The sequence below is a fragment of the Miniopterus schreibersii genome, assembly GCF_964146895.1.
Source record: "Miniopterus schreibersii genome assembly, chromosome: 14".
Classification (NCBI taxonomy): Eukaryota; Metazoa; Chordata; class Mammalia; order Chiroptera; family Miniopteridae; genus Miniopterus; species Miniopterus schreibersii.
In genome coordinates this window covers 8,780,090-8,804,866 of record NC_138114.1, presented here as the reverse complement: position 1 = coordinate 8,804,866, position 24,777 = coordinate 8,780,090, and the positions used below count along the sequence as shown (strand labels likewise).

Genomic DNA, 24,777 nt, shown 5'->3' with positions numbered 1-24,777 from the left:
CCGGGAGTAAGGCCTGGGCACCCCGTGAGCAGGAGCCAGCACCTTCCTCTGCACCTCCAGCACCTATTTCACAGGTGGCAGTGAACAAGGAATGAGGCCACCATGCTAAGGACATGCTTATGACCTGCTGGTTTGGGTGACATCAGAACTGTAGGACACCAGTGGGCACTTATCTTCAAGGTTACCTGCTGCCTTCCTAGACACAGATTACGGGGGCTGGTGCTGCCCCTCTCCCTGATCCCACCTCTGGGACCCCTCCTGCCACCCCACGCCCAGCACAGCCAATGTGCCCCTCCACAGACAGGGAGAAAATGGGGAGAAGCTGCCTCCTGCTTCCAGGCAGGCAGATCCATGGCCTGGTTGCACTGCCTGCCCTGGCACATGGGGCCCAGAGTGGATCTGGCCTAGGGGTGGCTGCTTGGCCAGTGCTAGGGTGGGGATGGCAGGGGTGATCCACCTCAGTGGGTAGGCCTCTTCAGTTCTCACCCTCCTCACGCTGCGCCCCTTTGGACTTTCCAACAGGGAAGTCCTTGGGGGGACACGCTGGCCCCATCCCTGCAGCTCCCATCTCGGCATCCTTCCGGGCCAGAGGGCACTGGGGGCCGGAGGGTGAGCGGCGACGTTTTCATATAAACCAAGCCTCAAGAAGTCATAGTCACAGACGCCATGAGGGTGGCCGTGCTCGCCCTCGCATGCTCTCTGGGCTGCAAGCCAGACTCCAGCCAGGGGGCCGCTGCCATGGGAACCAGAGCCGGGCAGCACCTCGCCAGCACCTCCTCTGCAAAGGCCTGGCCCTGGACAGGGGCAGAGCCTGGTCATTAAAGCTTTGTTACAGATGCATGATTCGCGTTTTTCCTTCTGAATTCCTCCCTAGCTCCACATGCTGTTTGCACTGACTGAGGAACCTTCCATCTCCTCCTCACACTCCTAAATGCAAATTCTGCCGAGTCCGGAGTTTTTCATCTCCCTTTTCCCTCCTTCTTTCATACATTTTTGTCCACTCAGCTTCTTCTGCGGCTGCTCAGGGGAATGTCACTGTCCACCAATAACCATCCAATTATTGAGCCCGGAGAGACCAAGGACAAGCAAGTAGGATTTCAGAGAGTCCCCGCCCTTTCCCACAGGGCACGCTGGCTTCCCACTCAGTGCCCTGAGGCTGGGGAGGGCACCCGGGGTCCCCTCTCCCCCTTCCCTGCTGGCCTCCTTCCCTCTTGAACCAATGCCATCAGCGTCCACTAGAGTCACCCAGGGCTGGGTGGGTAGGTGGGTGGGTGGCTGAAACTCCTGGAGGCTGAGCCGGGCGCAGGCTTGGACAGGGAGTGTGCGAACCGACAAACTTGGGGGCCAGGCCTGTTGTTTCTATGGGGTCCTCTCCAGGTGCCTCTGAGGTGGAGATGGGGCTGGGTGCAGATCCCCACCTCAGCTGAAACTGCTCCTCTTGGGTCCCCTTCGGACATGGGGCATCCACCTGAGACTGCTGCTAAGGAGTCTGGCACAGCCGCAGGAGTTCCAGGAGGGAGCATCTCACCCAACTCCCAGCAAAGCAGCAGCATTGTCGTGAGTGAGCGAGTGAGACGGTGAAGGGACTGGGTCAGAGCCAAGAGTCCTTGAGGACAGGGAGGCTGGGCCCCTCTGGACGAGCAGGTGGGGAGGGGGACAGGCCAGGGCTCAGGCCTCCACCCCCACCCCAGGCTGCCTGGGGAGGAACCGAAAGACCACACAGCTCTTTATTTTTAAATGACATCTAATTAGGCTGAGCAATACTTTCCCTTTGTGTTTAAAAATCTGCTACACAACACTGTGCCTGTAGTCAACAATACATGTTGCACACTTAAAAATTTGTTAAATGTTAAAATTAAATTTAACATTTAAATGTAAAAACAAACAAACAAACAAAATTCCATTTCCTTCACTTGAATTTTCACCCTCCTGGCAAATGCCCAGAGTGGTGTCCCCGGGACCCCATTGTGCTTCAGGAGCAGACGTATCTGGTGTCAAACAAAGGAGTGGGACAAGGGGGCACCCAGCTCCCTGCTGGGCCCAGGGAGCCATGGCCTTGTCCAGAGGCCACGTTCTCTCTCGGAAACAGGACCAGGAAATGTGTCTTGACCCTCCAACAGAAATGTCTCCCACCCTGGTGCCACTCTGTGTGAGCAAGCAGCTTTCCTGCACATGCTGTGTGCCCTGGCCCTGGAGGCTTATAACCAGGTGGCCAGAACCCTCCCAGCCCCAGGAGTGCCGCCGGCACAGGGCCTCCATCACCCCCCCACCCCAGGCAGTGGACTTCCCCTCACACTGCAGCACCTGCTGCTGGCACAGCAGCCGCAGTCCCATTTTTCAGATGAAGGAACGAAGGCCCAAAGGGCTTAAGCCATCAACCCTCGGTCTTAAAGCTCCAAAGCAGGGTAGCTGGGTCTGAACCCTGGTGAGTGTGACCATCACGATCTGATCCAAACCCAGGACTGTCTGTGCAGGCTCAGGAGCAGGGCAGAGGGAAGCAAGGCGAAGGCCTGCGTGAGCTGCGGGGGCCCCTGCGAGATGGACAAGGCCTGGCCAGGGTCAGAAGGCAGGCCATGCATGTGCCCCTAAGCGGCCTTCCTGAAACAGCACAGCACTCTCACTGCCCATGAGTGACAGTCATAGAGACTGTCATCTACCTACTGGCCATCTCACATAGCGCCCTGCAAGGCCTTATTGCCCAGGAAGCCAAGGACAGCCTGAAGGCACACGGTTGGTCAGACAGGGTGGAGCCAGGGAAGCAGCTGGGCCTCCTGCCCGAAGGCTAGTTCTTTCTTGCCAGGGCAGAAAGTGAAAGGCAAATTCCCAGAACACACCTGCCTGCTGTGCCCAGGAGTGGGCCCCACGCCTGAGCACAATGCAGGGAGCTCCGCCGCATGGCCAGGGAGGCAGCCCGAAGGACAACTAGAACTTTCTACTTCCTGACATGTGGTAGATGCCCAAGGAGACACTGTTGGACGGAATGGAAATACTGCAGTGCCTTCTCTCCAAAGGAGGGATGGAAACACGAAGAGACAAATGCAGAAAACACCATGCCCTAAACACAGCATGGCACATCCTTCTACCAGAGGCTCATCCGCGTCATTTACACATCACAGCACCAGGGAAGCCCAACAGAGTCCTAGGCAGAAACTTACAGGTGACAGCGTGAGACGGACACGCCGCTGAATCTAATAAACAAACGGTGAACCAAAAAATTCACCCATTTGATAAAAAACTTCTCTAAGTTATGTTCCAGTTAAAAACTATCAAACTCCAATTATAGACACATCAGAAAAATAACCCTTATAAGAAAACTCTTCATGAAATTTGATATGGCCAAAGCCGTAATCAGAGAAAAATTCATAGAATTCAATATATTTTAAATGATCAAGAAACAAATGAAAACAAATTAAGCTTTTGATTCAAAAAGCTGAAAAGAGCTTCTAAACAAAACAGACATACAGCAAACAGGAGAAAGGAATTACTAAGAGATCAATTAGTGGATCTAATGAAAGAAAGAACAGTAGGACTTGCTAATTAAACTCAAGAACTGATTTTCTTTGAAAACGCAAATTAAAAATTAAACCTCTGGCAATTCTAATCAACAAAAAGATGGAAGAAAGGAAGGAGAATGCCAGAGGAGGGAGGGAGCTGGAAAGGAGAGAAAATGCAAACATACAGCTATTAGAGATGAAGGTATGGAGGAGAAACCTTAAAAGAATACACTGTGTAAGTCTGTGCTAAAAGATGGAAAGCATTTTGCACTGGGATTTTATCTACAAAATATAACCAAAATAGACTAAAAAAGTTTAGAGCCCAAAAAGACCAATAACCATAGTATGAATTAAGTAAGTTGACAGCCAACTAAACCTCAGGGAAAAATAAAAGCAAGCCATAGCTGAGTCAGTTTCTAAAATGAATTATTTCAAGCCTTGGAGAATACAATAATTTTATATGATATTTAAACTAGTTCAACTACACAATTCATATTGAAAACTTTTCCTATTCATTTTATGAAGCTAACATGACTTATAAATGTGACAAATATGTCCCCTAATAGAAAAGTACGTATACATGGGGCAATAAGTACAGTATAGAAAATATCGTCAATAATATTGTGATAACTAGGTCTGGTGCCAGCTGGGAACCATACCGAGGGGAGCACTATGTAAAGCATATGACTGTCTAACCACTAAGCTGTACGCCCCACACCAATACATAATAAAAAAAGAAAGTGTATATAAATTGTCTACCGATGAATATAGTTGAAAAATACCCTACGCGTCAAATCAGCAGAATGAACCTGAGCTCTTTTAAAGCCCAATCGAGCCTGACCCCTGGGATTCAGTCCAGGAACACAGGATGATTTTGCTTAGAAAAGCTAGTAAGTCAACACATTAATAGGTCCATGGAGGAAAGGAACGTGATGATTTTGCTGAATACAGGAAAGCTTCTGATGAAAAGGAATATCCATTCCTGGTGTACACTCTTGGCAATTAACGTATGAATGGAGCACAGTAGTCATGACGCAGAATCTCTACTTGAAATTTAAGGCCAAATTTACACTTAACAGTAAAACATTAGAGGCCTTCTCATTAAGATGAAAAGGAAGCCAAGACAACTGTAATTATTTAATGTTGCTGTGCACCTTTTAGAAAATAAATAAAAGATACATTAGAAATGGAGAAGTTGAATATATCTTATGTGCGGTAATATGATTAATTTCTTGGATTTTCCAGGAAGCCAAACTGAAAATCTGTTCCAACTAATAAGAGAGTTCAATTATCAATTACCTAGCATACATTTTTTAAAAATAAATAGCTTACCTACCTATCTCCCCTGGGTACAGGTGTTCCCATCCCCACAGACATCCCCACTCAGTCCACGGGGAGCAGAAACTGTAAGGCTCACTCCAGCGGCAGTGAGCGATGGGGGGGTGTGAGCAGTTGCCTGCATGCAGTGGGCCCTGGGTCCTCCTGGCTCTGCAGGTCTCCCAGCCATTGGCCAGGGACATGTTCTCCCCAGTGGTCCTGCTCTGTCATCCAGGCCTGCCACCCAGCCCGCAGCCCTCTTTCCTGGCCCATGACACTGCACATTCCACCCTCTGGGCTGGGCAGTGCCGGTTTCCAGCCTCCTTTAGGAACTTGTTGTCCCTCTTCTAAGGACGGTGCTCATAGCCCGGTGCCCCAAGGGGAATGACTGTGGGCTCCCCTGCTCCTGGTGCTGCTGCAAGCTTAGATCTCAAAGCCTTGGCTTCCTCCTGTCATAGGAGCAGGGACCTCAGGAGGGTTAAATGAGACCTGTGAGCTGCCTCCCAGATCCTCTACCTCACACTGGAAGGCAGGGGGCACTGCTAGAGCAGCCACACTGACTTTTGGGAAACGCCTTGGGCTTGATCCCAGCTGGGCAGGCTGGTATGAGCAGGTCACACTGGAGGTTGAGATGCAGGGCACTGGGTTGTCCAGAGAAAACCCTCGACTGTGAGGCCACAGGGGCAGGGCCTTTGGGAGCTGCAGGGCTCCAGACGGCCGAGAAGCGAAGGATCACAGTGGAGGCCCCTGGCTGTGGTCTATACACTCCCACCCAACCACTCACCCAGTGCCCCTCAGTCTGCCTGCCTCTGGGCGCCCTCTCATCCTGCGACCCACAAGGACCCAGCAGCACAGAACCTGGCACAGTGGAGGTGTCCTGGTCTGGGAGCCAGCTCTGACCCCTGGCCTCCGGGCTGAACTCAGGCAAGCTGCGGCCCCTGTGGGCCTTAGTTTCCCCATGTGTAAAATAAGAAGGCAGAACTAGGCAGTCTCCACAGACTGTTTACTGACCACAGGTTTGTTCTTTCCTCCCTTCCCTCACTTATTCAGTCAACAAACATCTATAAGGCCCTGCTGACCTGTGCCTCACAATTGAAAATAGAAGAACCCATGGACCTGTGTCTGCCAGGGGAGACAGATGTACCACCACAGTGCAGTGTAACTTGGGTTTGGGCTCTTTGCTGGGTGCTGAGGAGGCACGAGGGTGGGAGAACTAATGCTGAAAGGAGAAATCAGGAGGGGATTCCTGGAGGAGGTAATTTTTGAGATGGGATTCCAAGGATGACCAGGAGTTTTCCAGTGGGTTAGAAGGAAAAGCAGGGCAATATCACACATCTCCAGGCCGACACCCCTGTCCTAACAGACCCAGCCCTCCTGTGGTCACTCACCAGCAGCTACCCTGAAGGGTAAAGCCCAAAGAGCCCAGAGGTATGGAGGGTGCAGGCAGCTCCCACGGTACTCTAGCTCTGTCGTAGGCCCAAGTCAAATCCTACCCATCCCAAAGCCAAAGTGTGATTCTCTCCCCAAAAGGGGGCCTCCCAAACTGTTCAGCCCTGGAAGGCTGCACCACTGAGGTCCTTGTGCTTGGTCAGGATGCCACCTGCAGGTGGTGCTGTCCCTTGTGCTCCCGCACCTCAGCCAGCCCCAAGGCACACAGCCGCCAAGTCGTACCAGACGCAGCGGCTCCCTCAGCTCACTTTCCCTCTCCAGGTGAAGCTCACATGAACGGCCTCCCCCCTCCTTGCAGGAAGCCCAGCAAGATGGGAGCATGGTGCTCGGGCAGCTGGGCCCGGGGCCAGGCTGTCCTTAGCTAGCAGGTACAGGTGTAGGCAGTGTGGCCCGGAGGCAGCAAGGGGCCCACAGGGAGGAACAAGCAGGGAAGAGTAAGCTCAGGCTCCAAATTAGCACTCCAGGACAGACTCTCCACAACCTGAGACTCTCCCCGGGGCAATGTCACCTGGCAGCAGGTAGATAGAGTTGGCCTTGTTGCCGCCTCCAGGACCCGCCACCCTGTACCACTGCGCTGGCTCCAATGTCCTCTCCCCTGCTCTGCTCCTGACACCCCACCTCCAGTCTGGCCCCTGGCCACACAGGTGGCTTTTCCTGGTGTGCCCCTCTGCTCCCAGAATCGCGCATCTCCCTCACTCCCCTTCATCAGGTCCTCATGCGCAGGTCACACATTCTGAGGTCTTCCTCGACCACCCCACCCAGGGTGCAAACAGCTCCCCACACTGATGGTCAGTACTCTGGGCACCAAGCTGTTGGACCCCTGCTTGCCGGGCTGGGCAGGATTGTCATTACCGGTCCTGGTGAGGCTCTCCTCTGGTGCCCCTCTGCGCTCTCAGCTCCCTGCTGAGGGGGACTGGAACTGTGGGAGCACAGTGCACCTGGGTCCCACCGCCGTTCCCATCTCGAAGGGGGGGTTTCAATAAGCAGCCATAGACATGCAACACTGCCTCGTGCTCAGGATTAATTCAGGACAGGTCCTTAGGCTCCCTTGCAGTAGAGAGGAAGCCACCCCTCATCCTGAAGCCCACACTCTTGGAAGCTCTACCCTGGAGCTCCACTCCCCTGAAATACTCAGGCATTCATGGGCCCCCAGGCAGAATCCTGCCCCCGTACCCGCCTCTCCCTCTCTTCCACACACACCCCTTATATAAACACGCTGGAAGTTTCACTTACGCTCACTCTCGCCCACGTGCCCCCTTCACCACATACCTCCCCCTCCCCCTGCACCTCCTCCAGGGCAAACGGGTGACTCTGGGCCCCTGGCCTCCGAGAACGCACATGGGTCATCTTGGCGTTTACAAGCCTGACTGTGCCAGTCCCGGGCAGCCAGCCATCCTCTTGAGCACCTGCTCTGGCACTGCTGTCTCCTGCCCTCCCCGGCCCTGCTCACCCCACAGGGGGCTCTGCCAGGTTTGCTGGTGCCCTAAGCATTGCCCTTCGTTGGCATCAGCAGACCTCAGGTCTGGAAGGGCAGTGGCAGCTCCGGCCACCCCACCGTTCTGAGCCTTGGGCACCGCCCACCTGGCAGCAGGTGCCCGGTGGGGCGGTTACCAAGGGCAGGCTCCCGCTGGGCCAGACCGCCTCCTGGTCGCGCTCCCTCCCCGGGGGCCGGCACCCCTCCCCGGCGGCGCAGAAACCCCCACACCGCGGCGCTGCTGCAGCCGGGGGCTGCCCGGGCGCCTGCCCATGGCCACCGCCGGGCGCCCCGCAGCCCTACCTGGGACTCCAGAAACATGCTGGCTGCCGCTCCGCGCCCCGCTTCCCCTCGCGCGTCCCTGCCGCTCGCGGCGTCCTGTGGGGCGGGGCCGGCGCGGGGACACGGCGGGGCCGCAGGGCTGGAGAACCGGCCGGGAACCGGGCGGAGCCTGGGTCGGGGCAGGCGGGTCCTGGGGGTGGGATGGGCCCGGGCCGGGCGCAGCACAGAGGGCGCCGGGGAGGCGCGGGCACTGGGCGCGGGCCGTGGGCGCAGCACGGAGGGCGCCGGGGAGGCGCGGGCACTGGGCGCGGGCCGTGGGCGCAGCGCGGAGGGCGCGGGGAGGCGCGGGCACTGGGCGCGGGCCGTGGGCGCAGCGCGGAGGGCGCGGGGAGGCGCGGGCACTGGGCGCGGGCCGTGGGCGCAGCGCGGAGGGCGCGGGGAGGCGCGGGCACTGGGCACAGCGCGGAGGGCGCGGGGAGGCGCGGGCACTGGGCACAGCGCGGAGGGCGCGGGGAGGCGCGGGCACTGGGCGCGGGCCGTGGCGTCAGTGTCGCGCCCGCGGCGGGAGCGGGTGCTGGGGTGCCGCGCGGGCTGTGCCCGGCGGAGGGGCGCTGCGGGTCCGGGCTGTGCGCGGGATTGGGCGGCCGTGCTGGTGAGACCCCGCTCCCCGAGGGCCCCTACACCCCCATCTCCTTCCTGGAGCCTCTCTTCCCCGCCCCTACCTCACCTCGCCCTCACTTTCTCGTAAGGTCCACTACAGAGCTACGACAGGCGCCTGACCAGCGTTTGGCTTGCATGCGTCCCCTGACGGGGTGCTCACTCCACACCGCTCTGTCCTTCCATTTCCTTGAGTGAACACGGGGACACAGCTGCTTTTGTGGGAGGACTAATCTGAGACACGGCGTGGGGCGGCGCTGGCACATGACACAGCGAGGCGTCATTCCACCCCCAGGAGCCCCGACGCTGGGAAGGAATCCTGTCAGGTGACAGGCCGCCCCCTCCGCCGTGTTCCCGCGGTGGCCCCCGGCCCAGGCTCCGAGAATTTGTATGAAAAAGATGGACCGACCGAACAGCGCCCTCTCTGGGAGATCTGCAGCTGGAGCGCCCAGAGCCTGAGTTGGGAGAGAAAGCGGGGGTGAGATTCTGGGGGGACCCACCTCCTTGTAACAGGGAGGAAAGGGGGATGCCCAGAGAGCAGCTGAGTCAAGCCCAGGAGAGCTCAGGAGCAAGCCCTAGGGCAGGGGCACAGGACACCCTTTCAGTGTCCAGGCGGGTCCAGGGCGCCCACCCTTTGCCCAGGAGCTTTAGGAGACAGCTGTCCCGCCTCCTGGCTCCCCTTCTTCTTTGCGGGCGGTCTCTCCAGCCACAAGGCTGACCACCAGGCGGAGTCTTGATGGACAGGTATTTCTGTCTTGAGGACGGGGGCTGTGCTGGGCCCATTCCCTGGCATGCACGGTGCAGGAGCTTGGAGACAGCTGCCTTCTCTTGGAGTCTGTCCCCACCCCACTTTCTCTACTAGGACTGGAAATCAGCTCTCACTGCTTGAGGACCTGCAGTTTTAACCACGGCCTTGTACAGCCGCTGTAGGTGGGCAGGGGGGGAGAGGGGACACCAGGCAGAAATGGCCAGGGCTGCCCTGGCCGGGTGGCTCAGCTGGTCGGAGCATCGTCCTGTACACCAAAAAGGTTTCAGGTTCGATTTCTGGTCAGGGCACACACCTAGGTTGCGAGTTCGATCCCTGGTTGGGGCACGTGCAGGAGGCAACCAATTGATGTTTCTCTTTCTCTCCCTATCCCTTCCTCTCTCTCTCTAAAATCAATTTTAAAAAATATCCTTGGGTGAGCATTAAAAAAAAAAAAAGAAAGAAATGGCCTAGGCTGCAGGCTGCTGGCATGTCAGCCCCTAAACTTTCATACTCTCCTTCTCCCCCTGCTGCGTCTGCTTCTCATCTGAGGCCAGCTAGAGGATTACAAAGCTCTAGTGGCCTCGGCAGGTGACCTGAGACATTGCCAGGACCAGTCTGGGCACTTGGGCCCTGGGCCTGCATAGCCACCCCACCCCTTCAGATGGTTCCAGAACACCAAAAAGGGTGAGCCCTAGGATCTTGCCCTGGAGAAGCCTGCCAGGCACCCTGCCATACTCAGCCCTGTCCCACAACCTTGCAGGACATCTGGTCCCTAAGGTGTCCACACTATTGTCTCAGGGAGTCCCTGTGGGCAGCTTAAACCCCCACTGCCACCCCTGAGTGGTGGCAATGGCCTGTGAAGAAGTTCTTTCTCCCAGCTAGAACCAGGGCCCCAGGGAAGAGAGGGAGACCGGACCTACCTGTGCAGGGCTCATCCGTACATTTACACATTTATGTGCCTGCTTCGATTGTTTATTTTACCCATTATAAAATTGAAAATGCAATATATGCTCATGAGAAAATACTCAACAATACAAAAGAGTATATACAAAGTAAAGTATGTTCCCTCCCACCCCAGGCTCCAGCCCCTCCCCAGACATATCCACTATTAAGTTTCTTGTGTGCAACCTTCCAAAATTTCTCTGTGTTCGTGAAATTATTTATATGTGTATATAGGCTTCCTTTTGTGATCTAAAGGGTTCACTCCTCACACACTGTTCTCAATTTGCTCTTTTCTCTGGGCAACTCCTCACATTCTATAACAGCTGCAGCGCATTTTGCTGGGTGGCTGGGCTGTCACAGGCATGATAAGTGCCCTAGCCAAAGGCACTCAGGTGTGATATGGTGACCACAAATATTCTTCAAGGAACTCTCTTGTCTTTAGTCAAACATATGACCATATTTGAAGAATAAACTCCTGAAATTGGATGTGTTGGATCAAATACTATGTGCATTTTAAGTTGGAAGAGAGATCACAGACGTGCTCTCAGAGCATGGCCAGATGTCAGTGCCATAGTCGAGTAAGCACCTCCAAACACCCTCTCTTGTCCCATAAAAGCAACAAGAAAACTAGCAAATCTGATCAGAATCTTTTTTTTTTTTTTTTAGATCTTTGGAAATTAATCCGGGGATTGAAGTAAATTAGGGAGCATTTATTGACCAAAAAACCCAACTGAATCTCAGTAAGAATCATAAGCTTTGTGGTGCGTTAACTTTCCCTAGTGTCTGTCCCTCCCTCCCCCACCCCCCATTAGCTCCCAGTGCCTTGAAGAATAAAACTCCAAACTTGTCATGAAAAGCCAGGGAGCCACTGTGGGGAGTTGAATAGGGCTGAAGTTCTTTCAAGGTCTCATTCCCAGAAAATTGTCATTATTTCCACTAGTTTCCTGGAAGATCCCATTTGCAAGAACGTCTGTATTTGACCTGACTCAGAGTTTACCTAGTACAAAAAGCCTATTCTCCAGGATTGATTGTCAGAACAATTACAGGCATTTAACTTCACAGCTGCCTGTGGCAGTAGATAACAGTTGGAGCAAACAATAAACTAATTAAAAAGCTTAAAAGACAAAGCTCAGTAAAGAGATGTCATAGGGGCTTGAAAAAGTTGCAGTGTATTCCTGAAATCCAGAAGGCCACACGTGTTGTATGCCCAGGCATGTGCACATGCTTACGTAAGCCCTGAGTAGATCCTTAGCTCTCACTCTGGCTGGCTTCGAGGCTCTGTGCAGACAGGAAATGAAGACTAAGGCAGAGTTCCCAACTACCCCACTGAGAGGGGGTGTGTTCCACCACGCACACAGAGCCTCTGGGCAGAGACCGGGAGACTTATTGATTCCAAGCATTTAGGAAAATCTCTGACCAATTATTAAATGACAGCTAAGATAATGAAGCAGAAACTACAGTGGCTACACACAACAAAAGAATACAGACTTTGCAGAATTAATTCTGAAAAGTAAAACATCAAAAACATCAACCACAAACCCTGAAGAGGAGGGAGGATCTAACTTCCAGAGTTGCCGCATTTTAAATGTCCAGTTTTAACAAAAAAATTAAGAGGCATAAAAAAAAACAAGATATGACTCACAAGCAAAAAAGCAATCACAACTGACCCTTAGGAAGTAAATTTGACTTACTGAACAAAACTTTTAATCAGCTATTTTAAGTATATTCAAAGAAATTAAGTAAGAAAACTTATGGAATGAGTGAAAATATTTGCAAAGCACACATCTGATGAGGGGTTAATATCCAAACCATATAAGGAACTCATATAACTCAACAGCAAAAAACAAATAATCCAATGAAAAAATGGGCAAAGGACGTGAACAGACATTTTTTCCAAAGAAGATATGCAAATGGCCAACAGGTACATGATAAGGTGCTCAACATTCCTAATCCTCAGGGAAATGCAAATCAAAACCACACTGAAATATCACCTCACAGCTGTCAAAATGGCTTCCTCAAAAAGACAAGAGAAATCAAATGTTATTGAAGATTGATGATGTGGAAAAAGGGAACCCTTGTGCACAGTTGATGGGAATGTAAATTGGTACAGACACTATAAAAACAGTATGGAGTTTTCTCAAGAAATTAAAAATAGAACTACCATATGATCCAGCAATCCCATTTCTGGGTATATATCCAAAAGAAACAAAAGTCACTATATTGAAGAGATATCTGCACCCTATATTCACTGCAGCATTATTTACAATAGCCAAGACATGGAAACAACTTAAATATCCATCCACGGATGAATGGATAGAGAAAATGTGATAATGTCACTCACACACACACACACTCTGGAATACATTCAGCCACACACACACACACAAAAGAAGGAAATCCTGCCATTTGTGACAAATGGATGGCTCTTGAGGGTGTTATGCTAAGTAAAATAAGTCAGACGTAGAAAGACAAAAACTGTATGATCTTACATCTACGTGGAATCTCAAAAAAACTAAACTCATAGAAACAAAGATTAGATTTTGAGTTGCCAGAAGCAGGAGGTGTGGTGGGAGAAAGGGGTTGGGAGAATTGGGTGAAAGTGGTCAAAAAGTACAAGCTCCCAGTAAGGTAAGTTCTGAGGATGTAATGTATAACATGATGACTATAGTTAACAATACTCTATAGTATATGTAAAAGTTGTCAAGATAGTAAATATTAAAAGTTCTCATTACATGGGAAAAATCACATCTATGTGAAATGAGAAATGTGAATTAAACTTACTGTAGTAATCGTTTCACAATATATACATATATCAAGTCATGTTGTACACCTTAAACATATACAATGTTACATATCAATTATATCTCAGTAAAACTGTAAACATTTAAGGAAACCATGTTTAATATTAAAGGAAAGTAGAAAAACAATGCTTCACTAAATAGAGAATATCAATAAAGGGGTACAAATTATTTTTTAAAAAACAGAAATTCTGGTGTTGAAAACAACAATAACTAAAATAAAAATTTAACTAGGGGAACTCGACAGCAGATTTGAACAAGAAGAAATAACCAGTGAATTTAAAGATAGGTCAATTGATGTCATCTAGTCTGAGGAACAGAAACTAAAAACAATGAAGAAAAATAAACAGAGCACACCAACATATGTATAATGGGAGTCAGAAACAGAAGAGAGACAGGATCAGTAAGAATATCTGAAGCATTAATGGCTGAAACTTTCCAAATTTGATGAAAAACTTTAATCTACACATCTGAAAAGCTCAACAAGCTCCAAGTATATTTTCTATCTGAGACCACAGAGGGTAGGAAGCCGTGGGATTACATACAAAGTACTGAAAGAAAAGATTTCAGCCACCAATTCTTCATGCAGCAAAACTATTCTTCAAAAACAAAGGAGAAATTGAACAGATACATAAAAACAGAGAACTCGTCACTAGGATATTTATCCTAAAATTACTCCTAAAGAGCTCAACCCTTCTGGTTGAAATGAAAGGACACTAGCCAGGAACTCAAATCCACATTTAAAAAAACAACAACAAAGAGCACCAGTAAAAGTAACTATATAGGTAAACATAAATGACAATTTAAATAAATTTGTGCCTGTAATTCTTATTTTTCTCCCATCTAAGTCAAAACATAACTGCATGAAGCAATAATTATAAATATGTGCTGATGAGAACACAAGGTATAAAAATGTAAATTTTATGACAATAACAGCACAACGGAGAGAGGAGGTAACAGAGCTACAGAGGAGCAAAGTATTTATACGCTACTGAAATTAAGTTGGTATTAATCTGAACAATACTGTTATGAATTAAGATGTTAATGGTAACCTGCAACAACTAGGAAAACAACTCAAAAATACATAGTAAAAGAAATGGCAAGGGAATTTAAATGGTACTAAAAAATATCCATTCAACATAAAAGAAGGCAATAATGAAGGAACAGAAGAACAAAAATGATATAACATGAAAAATAGTAAACTTATTTTATCAGTAACTGCATCAAGTGTAAATGTGTTAAATACTACAATTAAAGTCAGAGGTTGGCAAATAGATTTAAAAGCATGATTCCATCTACATGCTTTCTACAAGGGGCATACTTTAGATTCAAAGTCAAACAGGTTGAAAGTGAAAGAATAGAGAAGATATCTCATGTAAACAGTAACCAAAAGAGACCTGGAATGGCTCTATCAAACAGAATAGACTTTAATATCAGATAACATAAACTTCATCAGACAAAACAGACTTTAAGAAAAAAATTATTACTAGAAACAAAGGACATTTTATAATGATAAAAGAGTCAATCAAGAGGCTATAACAATTTAAAATGTATGCACCTAATAACAGAGCCCCAAAATTTAAGAAGCAAAATCTGATAGAATTAAGGAGAAAATAGACAATTCAACAAAAATAGTTGGAGATTTCAATACCCCACTTTCAATAATGGATAAAACAACTAGACAGATCAGTAAGGCTACAGAAGGCTTGATCAATACTATAAACCAACTAGACCTAACAGACATGAATAGAACACTTAACAAACTAAAGAATACATTTCTCCTCAAGCGCACATGAAACATTCTCCAAGGCAGACTATATGCTAAGTCTTAATAAATTTAAAATAGCTGAAATTATACAAAGTATGTTCTGTGGCCACAATGGAATAGCTGAAGTCAGTAACAGAAAGAAATCTTGGAAATTCACAAATACAGGGGTGGGCAAAAGTAGGTTTACAGTTGTTCATATGGAAAATAATACAATAACTAATAAATACAAGAATAAATTCTGTATTTTGTGTACTCACAGCTGTAAAACTACTTTTGCTCTACTACCATGTATATGAAAATTACATAACACACTCCTAAATAACCACAGGAAAAAGAAGAAAATCACAGGGGGAATTTTAAAGCGCTAAATATAAATGAAAATGAAGGTACAATATACCAAAACTTATGGAATCCAGGTAACACAGTGCTTAGATGAAACTTACAGCTGTAAACATCTGCATTTAAAAAAAAGATCTCAACTTCTACTCACCATTGCACTGGAAGCTCTAACCAGGGCAACTAGGCGATATATAAGGTATAAAAGATATCACATTGTAAGGAAGAAGTAAAACAGCCTCTCTTTCCAGATGACATAATCTTGTACATAGAAAATCCTAACCAAAATCCTAACACAAACTATTAGAACTAATAAATAAGTTCAGCAAGACTGCAGAATACAGGATCAATATACAAAGTTCAGTTGTAATTCTATATACTGGAACAATCTGAAAATAAAATTAAGAAAACAATTCCATTCACAACAGCATCAAAAAGAATAAAAATTCTTAGGATTAAAGTTAAAAAAAGAAATACAAGACTTGTACACTTAAACCTACAAAACAAAGTTGGAAGAGATTAATTTAGTCTTAAAGGAATAGGAGGGCATCCCATGTTCATAGATTGGAAGACAATGTTGTTAACATGGCAGTACTCCCCAAACTGATCTTCAGATTCAATATGATCACTATCAAAATTCTAGGTGCTTTTTTTTTATTTTTTGCAGAAATTTACAAGTTGTTCTTAAAATTCACATGGAAATACAAAGGACCTAGAATAACTAGAGCAATCTTTTTTTTAAAAAATTGGAAGACACACTTTCTCCATTTCAAAACCTACTACAAAGCTGCAGTAATGAAGTCTGTATGATAGTGGCACAAGAATAGACATATAGACCAAGGGAATAGGACTGAGAGGCCAGGAACAAACCTACACATCTATAATTGATTTTCAACAAGGGTGGCAAGATAATTCATGGGGGAAAACATAATATTTCCAACAAATGATACTGGTGAATAGCCATATGCAAAAGAATGAAGTTGAACCCCTACCTCACACCATGTACAAAAATTAACTCCAAATGGATCCAAGACCAAGCTAAAACCATAAAACGCTTAGAAGAAAACACAGGTGTGTATCTCTGGGACCTCAGATTAGGCATTGTTTTCTTAGATATGACACCAAAAGCACAAGCAACCAAAGAGAAAAGAGATAACTTGGACTTCATTATAATTAAAAACATTTGTGCTTCAAAGGACACTATAAAGATATTGAAAGGCAACCTCCAGCCCAGCCCACATGGCTCAGTGGTTGAACATTCACCTATGACCCAGGAGACCGTGGTTCAATTCCCGGTCAGGGCACATGCCCAGGTTGTGGGCTCCATCCCCAGTAGAGGGTATGCAGGAGGCAGCCGATCAGTGACTCTCATCATTGAGGTTTCTATCTCTCTCTCTCCCCCTCTCCCTTCCTTTCTCTGAAATCAATAAAGATATTTTTTTTTAAACAGAAAGGCAACCTCCAAAATGGGAGAAAATATATGTATACCATATATATGATAAGGTTGTAATATCATATAAAGAACTCTTACAAATCAATAATAGAAGACAAATTAAAATTGGGCAAAGAATTGGAATAGACATTTCTCTAAAGAAATGTTCAAATGACAAATAAGCACATAAGAAGTTTCTCAGCATCATTAGTTATTAGGAAAATGCAAATCAAAGCCACATGAAACACTGCTTCACACCTACTAAGATGGCTATAATAAAAAAAGTGAGTAACAGCAAATGTTAATGAAGCTGTTGAGGAGCTGGACTCCAGTACAATGCTGCTGACAACATACAGTTGTGCGGTTGCTTTGGCAAACAGTCTGGAAGTTCCTTAAGATTTTAAACATAGTTACCAAAGAATTACCAACAATTACAGTCCTAGATATATAGCCAAGATATTTGAAAGCTCACGCCCAGATAAAAACTTGCATACAAATGTTCATAGCAGGATAACGCATACTAGCCACGAAGTGTAAACAACCTAAGGTCCATCCACTGATGAATAGATAAGCATGTGGTATGTCCATACAGTGAAATAGTACACGGCAATAAAAAGGAATGATGCTCATGCTTCAGGTATGAACCTTGAGAACATCATGGTAAGCAAAAGATACCAGACACAAAAGTCCACATGCTGTATGACATGAGATGTCCAGAAGGGGCAAATCCACAGTCATAAAATAGATAGTGGTCACCAAGGGCTAGCAAGTGGGGGAAGGGGAACTGCTGCTAATGGGTATAGGGGTTTCTTTGGGGGTAATTAAAATGTACTGGAATTAGATAATGGTGATGGTTCTATAGCCCTGTGACTATGCTAAAAAAAAACTCTGAATTAGTCACTTTAAATGGGTGAATTTTATGTTACATAAATTATATATTTCAATTTTAAAAAGACTAAAGAGATAGCCCAAGTTTCATTCCCAGGCCAGCACCCAATTCCCCTCACATTCACAGCAAGGTGATAAAGATCTCATTGCAGACAATTTGTATTTCTTTAATTATGAGCAAGACTGAGGTGGGGGAAAAAGGCATTTTTCCCTTGAATTACCCGTTTGGAGTCTGCCCCTGTATTCAACTGTGCCTTGCACCATTCTAGGCACTAGAGATATGGTAGTGAATACAACAGACAAAGTCCTGGCCCTCATGAGGCTTACATGGTAGAGGGAAGACACAAATACCAAAGAAGTAACTAGATTCCAGCTGAGAGTAAGTGCTGTGAAGACAACTAGAGCAGTCAGGGAGCACCAGGAGTCAACAGGGGAGGCAGGGGCCTTACTGGTAAAACCAGGCAGGCAGGGAAGGCCCCCTCTGTAGATGACTTCTCAGCCACACCTGAATGAAGTTTCCATGTAGATCCAAGAGAATGTCAAGTGCAAAGGCCCTGGGGCAGAATCATATGTGGCCTGTTCAAGAAAAAGGCCTGTCCAAGGCCAGTGTTGCTGGGGTGGAGTGAGGGTGGTAAGAGATGGGAGCAAACCCTGCAGGGCCTTGTAGGCCAGGATAAAAGGGAGTGCATTCGTTTCCTAGGATTACCATACAACCTACCACAATCTGAGAGGCCTAAAACAACAAAAACATACTCTCTCATAGTCTGGGGAGCTAGAAGTCTGAAATTAAGGTGTCAGCAGGGCCATGTTCCCTCTGAGGTTCTAGTAAGAATCCTTCCTCGCCTCTTCCTAGCATTTGGAGGTCGGGCAATACTCAGCATTCCTTGGCCTACAGATGCATGGCGTGAGTCTCTGCCTTCGTGGTCACATGACCTTCTTCTCTCCATGCTTCTATTGTCTGCTTCTCTTTATCAGGACACCAGTCACTGGATTTAAGGCCCACCATTATGGCCTCTGCAAAGACCCAATTTTCAAATAAGATCACATCACAGATACACCCCAGCACAGGCTCCTCTTGAGACCCTGGAGTCCGCGTTCTGCAGTGTTGCCTGCCTCTTTCCTACATCCACACACTCTTTACTTCCCACTGGAGATCTGAGAGGATGACACAATCTAATTTAAACCACTCTGACTGATTTATGGAGACCACACTGGGGGGCAGGTTTGAATCAGGAAGCCAGTTAGAAGCTCCCACAAAAATCCACGTGCTAGGGAAGGTGGGCTGACTTTGGAAGCAGCAGTGCAGGAACGAGACATGGCAGATTCTGGACTTTCCTGAGGCAGAGACAGGGGTTTGCTCAATGCTCAGATGTGGGTTTGAGAGAAAGTAAGGCGGCTGTTGCAACTTTAGGCCCAAAGAAAGGAAGCAAAACCTATGGATTTATAAGAGCACTTTAGGAAGAAATCCTCTGCCTTCCAGCTTAGGATGGTGACTGAGCACATGCACTTGCTTTTCACCTTCCCAACCTCCACGAGATGAAGAGCACAGAGGAAAAACTGTGGAAGAGGGTGGGTCACCAGTGGACAAGGTGACTCACACTTCTGGCAAACGGAAGGCAGATGGCTGAGGGTGGACAGACAAAGCCACAGAGGAAACCCCACCTTTCAGGGGAGAAGCTGGCACACAGAAAAGACCATGTGGAGGTCCCCCCCCCCCCGGAGGGCTCACCTGTCCTCCCAACACAGGACAAGTGCAGGTCATTACTGGGCTGGGAGGCAGGGCAGACACCCCGTAGAGGGCACCCCTCTAAGTAAGCCTCCGGTGTGCAGCCAGGTGCCCGGGGTAAAGCCCACTGAGTCCCAGCACTAAGGGGAGGGATGGCGCAGCTGGCGGCCAGGCCCCTCCACCAAAATCTGCCTTACAGCCAAGTGCCGATGCATCCCAGCTCCCTGCCCACGGTCTGCCTGGGAATTCCAGGCAGGGAAGAGACGCTGCGGGGTAGTCTGTAGGGTAGAGGGGCACTCACCCGGCCCCCAGAACCCCTCCTTAAAATGGACAGGAGGCAGGAACAGGCGAGAGAAGAATGGACAGCAGGAAAGAAACCGGCCACATGGCCAAGGGAAGAACCAACCCCAGAGGAAGGAGATACTTGAAGCAACAAAGAAATCTCTTTTTATTGAATGTATTGGGGTGACATTGGTTAATCAAATTACACAGGTTTCAGGTATACAGTTCTACAACATATCATCTTGTATATTGTATTGTGTGTTGTGTGTTCAGCACCCGACGTACAGTCCCCTTCCATCACCATTTATCCCCTTTACCGTCTTCTACCTCCCCCACCCCCTTCCCTCTGGTGATCACCATAATGCTGTCTGTGTCCATGAGTCAACAAAAGAATCTTAAAAGAAGCAATTGTAAGAGAGAGAGACAGACTTGAGAAGCTGCATCCATGTAATGAGCAGGACACTACAGCTGAGGGCCTAGAAGAGCTGCAAAGACCCCTCCCTGACACTCGGGCCCTCACTGCCCTGCCCAGGCAGTTTAGCCTGCTCTGCATTTCCCATATCTGACCATGTCTGTCTGTCCATCCCCACGGATATGCCCTAGTCCAAGTAGCCATCCCCTCTCCCCCAGGGAGTGGCACTGACATCCCCAAGGCCAGGTTTACTGCCACCCCCCAGCCCCTCCCATCTGCTAACCACTCTATAGATGGGGGCCTGCCCCAACTTCTTAAAACATTTCAATGGTTTCCACTGCTTCAAGGAGAAGGAAACATGGTGACTTGGCTGTAAAGGCCCAGACTCACCTGGATGGGATTCCCCATTTCGGCCAGTGGCTCTGAGCCCTCCCCCCGAACAGCCCCCGCAGTGGCTGCTCCCTGGCCCCATTCCCTGCCAGGATGCACAGACCTGGAGCCTTCTCTCTGTGGCACTTCCCGGGTGGGCCCTTCACTCTCAGTTGGTAGTGCCTGGGTGTCATGCAGAGCAATGCAAACTTATTGCAAACCCCGGTGTTGGTGTTCTCAACCACAGCAATGGCACCCAGATAGTTGTGAAGGGTCCTAGACACCCTGCATGCTCATGGTCCCCAGCAGCTCCCTCCATGGATCTGCCATGGTGCATGCTGAGGCCACACTTCCTTAGGCTGCTCCCATGGAGAGCGCTGGGGCTCTCCCAGCCTCCTGCCGCTCCTGCCCAGGGTAGACAGCCCTAAGAGGCCCCTTTCCTTTGGGCTCAGGGCCCAGCCCGGACTTCCTCAGGCTGCAGTCTGGAATCCGGGCTCGCCATCCCCTCCATCTAAGGGCTCACTGCAGCGGTCCAGCTCCCTCTCTCTCTTGTACCTCTAGTCTAGTCTCACTGGCTTCTGCTTCTCAGAGGGCCTCAGACTGACGCCTTCATGCCCAATCACACCATTGCCACAACAAGGAGTCCCTTGAGCCTAAGCGGCAGGAGTGGATGTGGTGCTTGGAGGTCCAGCAGGTGACCCTGCTCAGTGGGCAGCCTGGCATTGCCCCTCCATAAGGCTGTGTTTACTAAGCAGAGTGTTTTTTGGTAAAGCAAGTCTGGAACCATTACTGTAGCTCAAGGGCACTATGGGGTGAGCTTCAAGTGGAGGTTCTCCCTAGAAACCCCAAAATCATGGCTAAAGGAAGGGACCACAAGAGGCAGCCTCTTCGTGCCTAGAAGCAAGGATACGAGTGACACCTGGCATGTCCCCTTTGGGGTCTGACCACATGAGACCCCCTGGTGAGGCTGGTAGCACTGCCCCATACAGATGGGAGAGTGAGCCTCTGACCCCCATGGCCATTCCCAGTGCCACCAGAGGCTGCTGTGACCCAGCAGCCCTGGCCATAAAGCACAGCAGGGAAAGTTGGGGACTTTCCTCCTGGGCACAGACTGCCAAATTCCCAGGCATTTGGAGAGGAAACCAAGAGGTCACTGGGGTTTCCAGCGCCCTCCTGGGAAGTCCCAGGCAGAGGAAAGCCCTGCCCTGCCCAGCCCAGCCCTGGCCCTCTGGCTTGGCTGAGGTGGGAATGACACAGAGGGAAGTAAATGGGAACGCAGGAAACCCTCCCAATGTCACTGACCTGCCACAGGCCCCTCCCAGGAGCCCACCCCTGCCTGCACCACCACCCCTCTCGCTTTTTTTAATGTGTTTTTACCGACTTTAGAGAGAGGGGAAGGGAGAGGGGGAGAGAGAGAGAAACCTCGATCAGCTGTACAACCCCGGGCATGTGCCCGGACCCGGAATCCGGAAATCGAACCAGCGACCACGGTGCCTGGGACGGCGCTCAACCAACTGAGCCACACCGGCCAGGGCCACCCCTCCCGCTTTGGCTCATTTTGATGTCCTTACTTCCCCAGTTACCCACCTGCCCTTGCCCACTGCCACCACCCTTTCCTCACCACCCTGAGCCTGGACCCCTCCAGGGATGTCCTGGACAGCAGTGCAGGCTGAGGGGGGACAGCTGGCTCCAGAGCCGCTGCAGTCCCCGGCTGAACCTTTGTCCAATTTGCCCAAAGGCCAAGGAAAGTTTGGGAGGACCTGTCTTCCTCATCTTCTCTTAGACTATAAGCTCCTGGGCGCCGGGGCTGCTCCTCATGGAGCCTCCTGAGTCCTGCAATCCCACTCGTGGGTGCTCAGTGTGCCCTTGAGGACTGAATGTCCAGGATTAAAACATCACAACTTTGTCATTTACTTGTCACAGTAACTCCTGGGAGGAGTGCTGCTTGCCCATTTCACAGGAGTGCAAACTGAGGTCTGAGATATAAAGCAGTCTGTCCAAGACACAGGACACTGGTCAGGATCAAAGTCAAAAGCAATGCCCAGACTCCTACCTCAGGGGCACCTGGAGCCTGGTGCTGTAAGTGGGGCGGGGTGAGCCTCTGGCTCAGCACCGCTTTCTCCTCTGCACCTCCTGGCCAGCACCTTAACCCCTCCAGTTTCCTCATCTGTAAAATGGGGATGGAGCAGCCCTGCCTCGTAGGGTTATGAAGAGGCTGGATGAGTGAGTGCAGGAGGGGTGCCCGCCATGCCCCACATGGAGCAAGCCCATGTAATCCTGGGCATCACCATCACAACGTCCTCTACCCACACCCCCAAGCACCTGACCCCATGGGGCATTGCTGGCTGCCCTGGATGAGCTCCATGCCCACAGCCATGTTGGCACCTAGGTGGCAAGAGGGCAAGCCTACCAGCTTGTCTCCGGGGTCCCCCAGCCATGTGCAGGGCTGAGGGAGGGAGGAGGGCCTGCAGGGGCCCTGCAGAGGCTTCCTGTCCCTCTTCCTCTGGCTCATGGAAAAGGCCCCAAAGGTCACTGCTGGTCTGGGTTTGAGCTTCCTCCCATTAGACTCTGTGGCATTATGCTCCCCGACGGGAGGGGCACGGTGAAGGCGAGTGGCCCAGCTGTGGGGAGGAAGGGGGGGTCAAGAGGCATAGTCCAGGGTGTGGTGACTTGTGGGAGGTATGGGCTGGATGGGGCACAGTTACAGGCGGTGGGGGCGGGGCAGGTAGAGCAGGACAGAGGCTGCGCCCAGCTCCAGTCAGGGCAGCCACAGGGCAGGGCCAGTCTGGGCCAAGGTTCATTAAGGACCAGGCAGGCCTTGGCCCAGGGACATGGCGCTTTGCCAGGACTTCAGTGTCAGACCCTGGGGACACCAGACAGGGTCGGAGTCCTGGTTCTGACCCTCACTGCTGCACAACTCGTCGGGTTTCTCACCTCTCTGAGCCCACTCTGTGCTCCTGTGGACTGGAGGAGAGCCTTTTCTCAGGGGCTCTGTGGGAATGAAAAGACCTCACATGAAAGCCCCTCTGAAGCGCTCACCTCTCATCCCACTCAACGTCAGATCCTCTGTCAGAGGGTCCCTTCAAAGGCCTCCCAGCTGCAGTCTCCCTCTAACGCAGCCACTCATGTTCTGCTCCAGGCAGGGAGAGAGATGGCAGCAAGAGAGTCGGCCCCCAGTGCCCTGGAAACCCTTCCGAGGTCCCAGCCCGAGTGCCAATTACGGGAACTCTAACTCATCTATGCTCTGACTAACTGGGTTCGGTGACACCCGAGTGATTGTCTGAGTAAGTGTGTGTGGTCCGGGAAGTGAGCTCCCCATTCCTGGCCCTAGGCCAGCCACCAACCTCCCCTAGAGGGTTTGAGGTAAAGGCAGGGACCACAGCCCCTAGGGGCCATCCCAAGGGTGCAGTCACCCAGTCTGGGGGAGATTTCTGCCCCATAATTCTGTGACTGATGCTGAGAGTCGCTGAAAGCCACTGGGCAGCTCTCCAGGAACCAAAGTAAATGTGATGAAAAGAAAAGCTCCTGCTTTATGTTGAACTCAAAGGTCCCTGCACTGTGGCCCCACTGGTGGTCAGATACCCAGGCCAAGCGTAGTAAGCATCCAAGTCCCAGCTCGACTCAACGTTCTGGCCGACCCTGGTGGATCAGCATCTGGGAGCAGGCTTGGCACTCAGCAGGGCTCAGTGGGCTCAGAAATGCAGGCTGTGGTCTAGGAAGGTTCCAGAACCAAAAGAACGGGCCTTATTCTTGTCCAGTCCTGAACCCCTGGGCTGGGCTGCTTGGTCTTGAGAAGTGGTTCTCAGACTATGGGGCAATAGAATCCCCTGGAGGGTGTATTAAAACACACTGTGGCTCCTCCCCAGAGTTTCTGATTCAGGAGGTCTGTGGTGGGGCCTGAGAATCTGCATTTCTAACAAGGCCCCAGGGGTGCTGATGCTGCTGGTCCTGGGATCCCACTCTGAGGTTCACTGATGTAAAATCACAGGAAGCACGAGAACGAAGGCACTGTGCACAGCCCAGAGCCCTTCCTGACCAGCCAAGGCTGCCTCGGGGTCAGGGCTAGGAAACAGGTGGCTCAAGGGGACGGCCACGCCGCTGGGAGGAACACCGGCCTTCAGGAAGCCTTGGCTGGCTGCACCCCTCCAACACCGCCACACGCACTCGGACAGGTCCTGGGAGCTTCAAGAAACGCACTTCCTCCTGCCTCTGGGGCCTCATCCATCACTCTGCTGCTCTCCTCAACATTTCACCTAAGGGGACACTCCCGGGCCCCCCACCAAGCAGAACCCCAGTCATTGGTCCCACACCTCCAGACCCCTCCCCCCACAGTGTAGAATCACACATGTAGCACGCCAGGCAGCCACTTGTTTGGCAACATTTGTGGCCTCAACACACGCATT

The 24,777-nt window shown here is 50.2% G+C and overlaps 1 protein-coding gene across 6 annotated transcripts in view; it reads right to left on the bottom strand.

Annotated features, from left to right (window-relative positions):
- Positions 1-24,777, bottom strand: part of RASGEF1A (RasGEF domain family member 1A) — a 56,517-nt gene that overhangs the window by 19,866 nt on the left and 11,874 nt on the right. The window contains exon 1 of one of the 6 annotated variants that reach the window (XM_081157702.1): positions 8,744-8,914. The exons of 2 other annotated variants lie outside the window; for them this stretch is intronic. Coding sequence is in view for 1 of the 4 variants with exons in the window: in XM_081157707.1 (XP_081013833.1) it covers positions 8,038-8,055 (18 nt within the window). In the remaining 3 variants the exon portion in view is untranslated. Of the gene's footprint in view, positions 1-8,037; positions 8,125-8,743; positions 8,915-24,777 lie in introns of those variants that run through there. 3 more of the 6 variants (XM_081157707.1, XM_081157706.1, XM_081157704.1) reach the window with 3 other exon arrangements.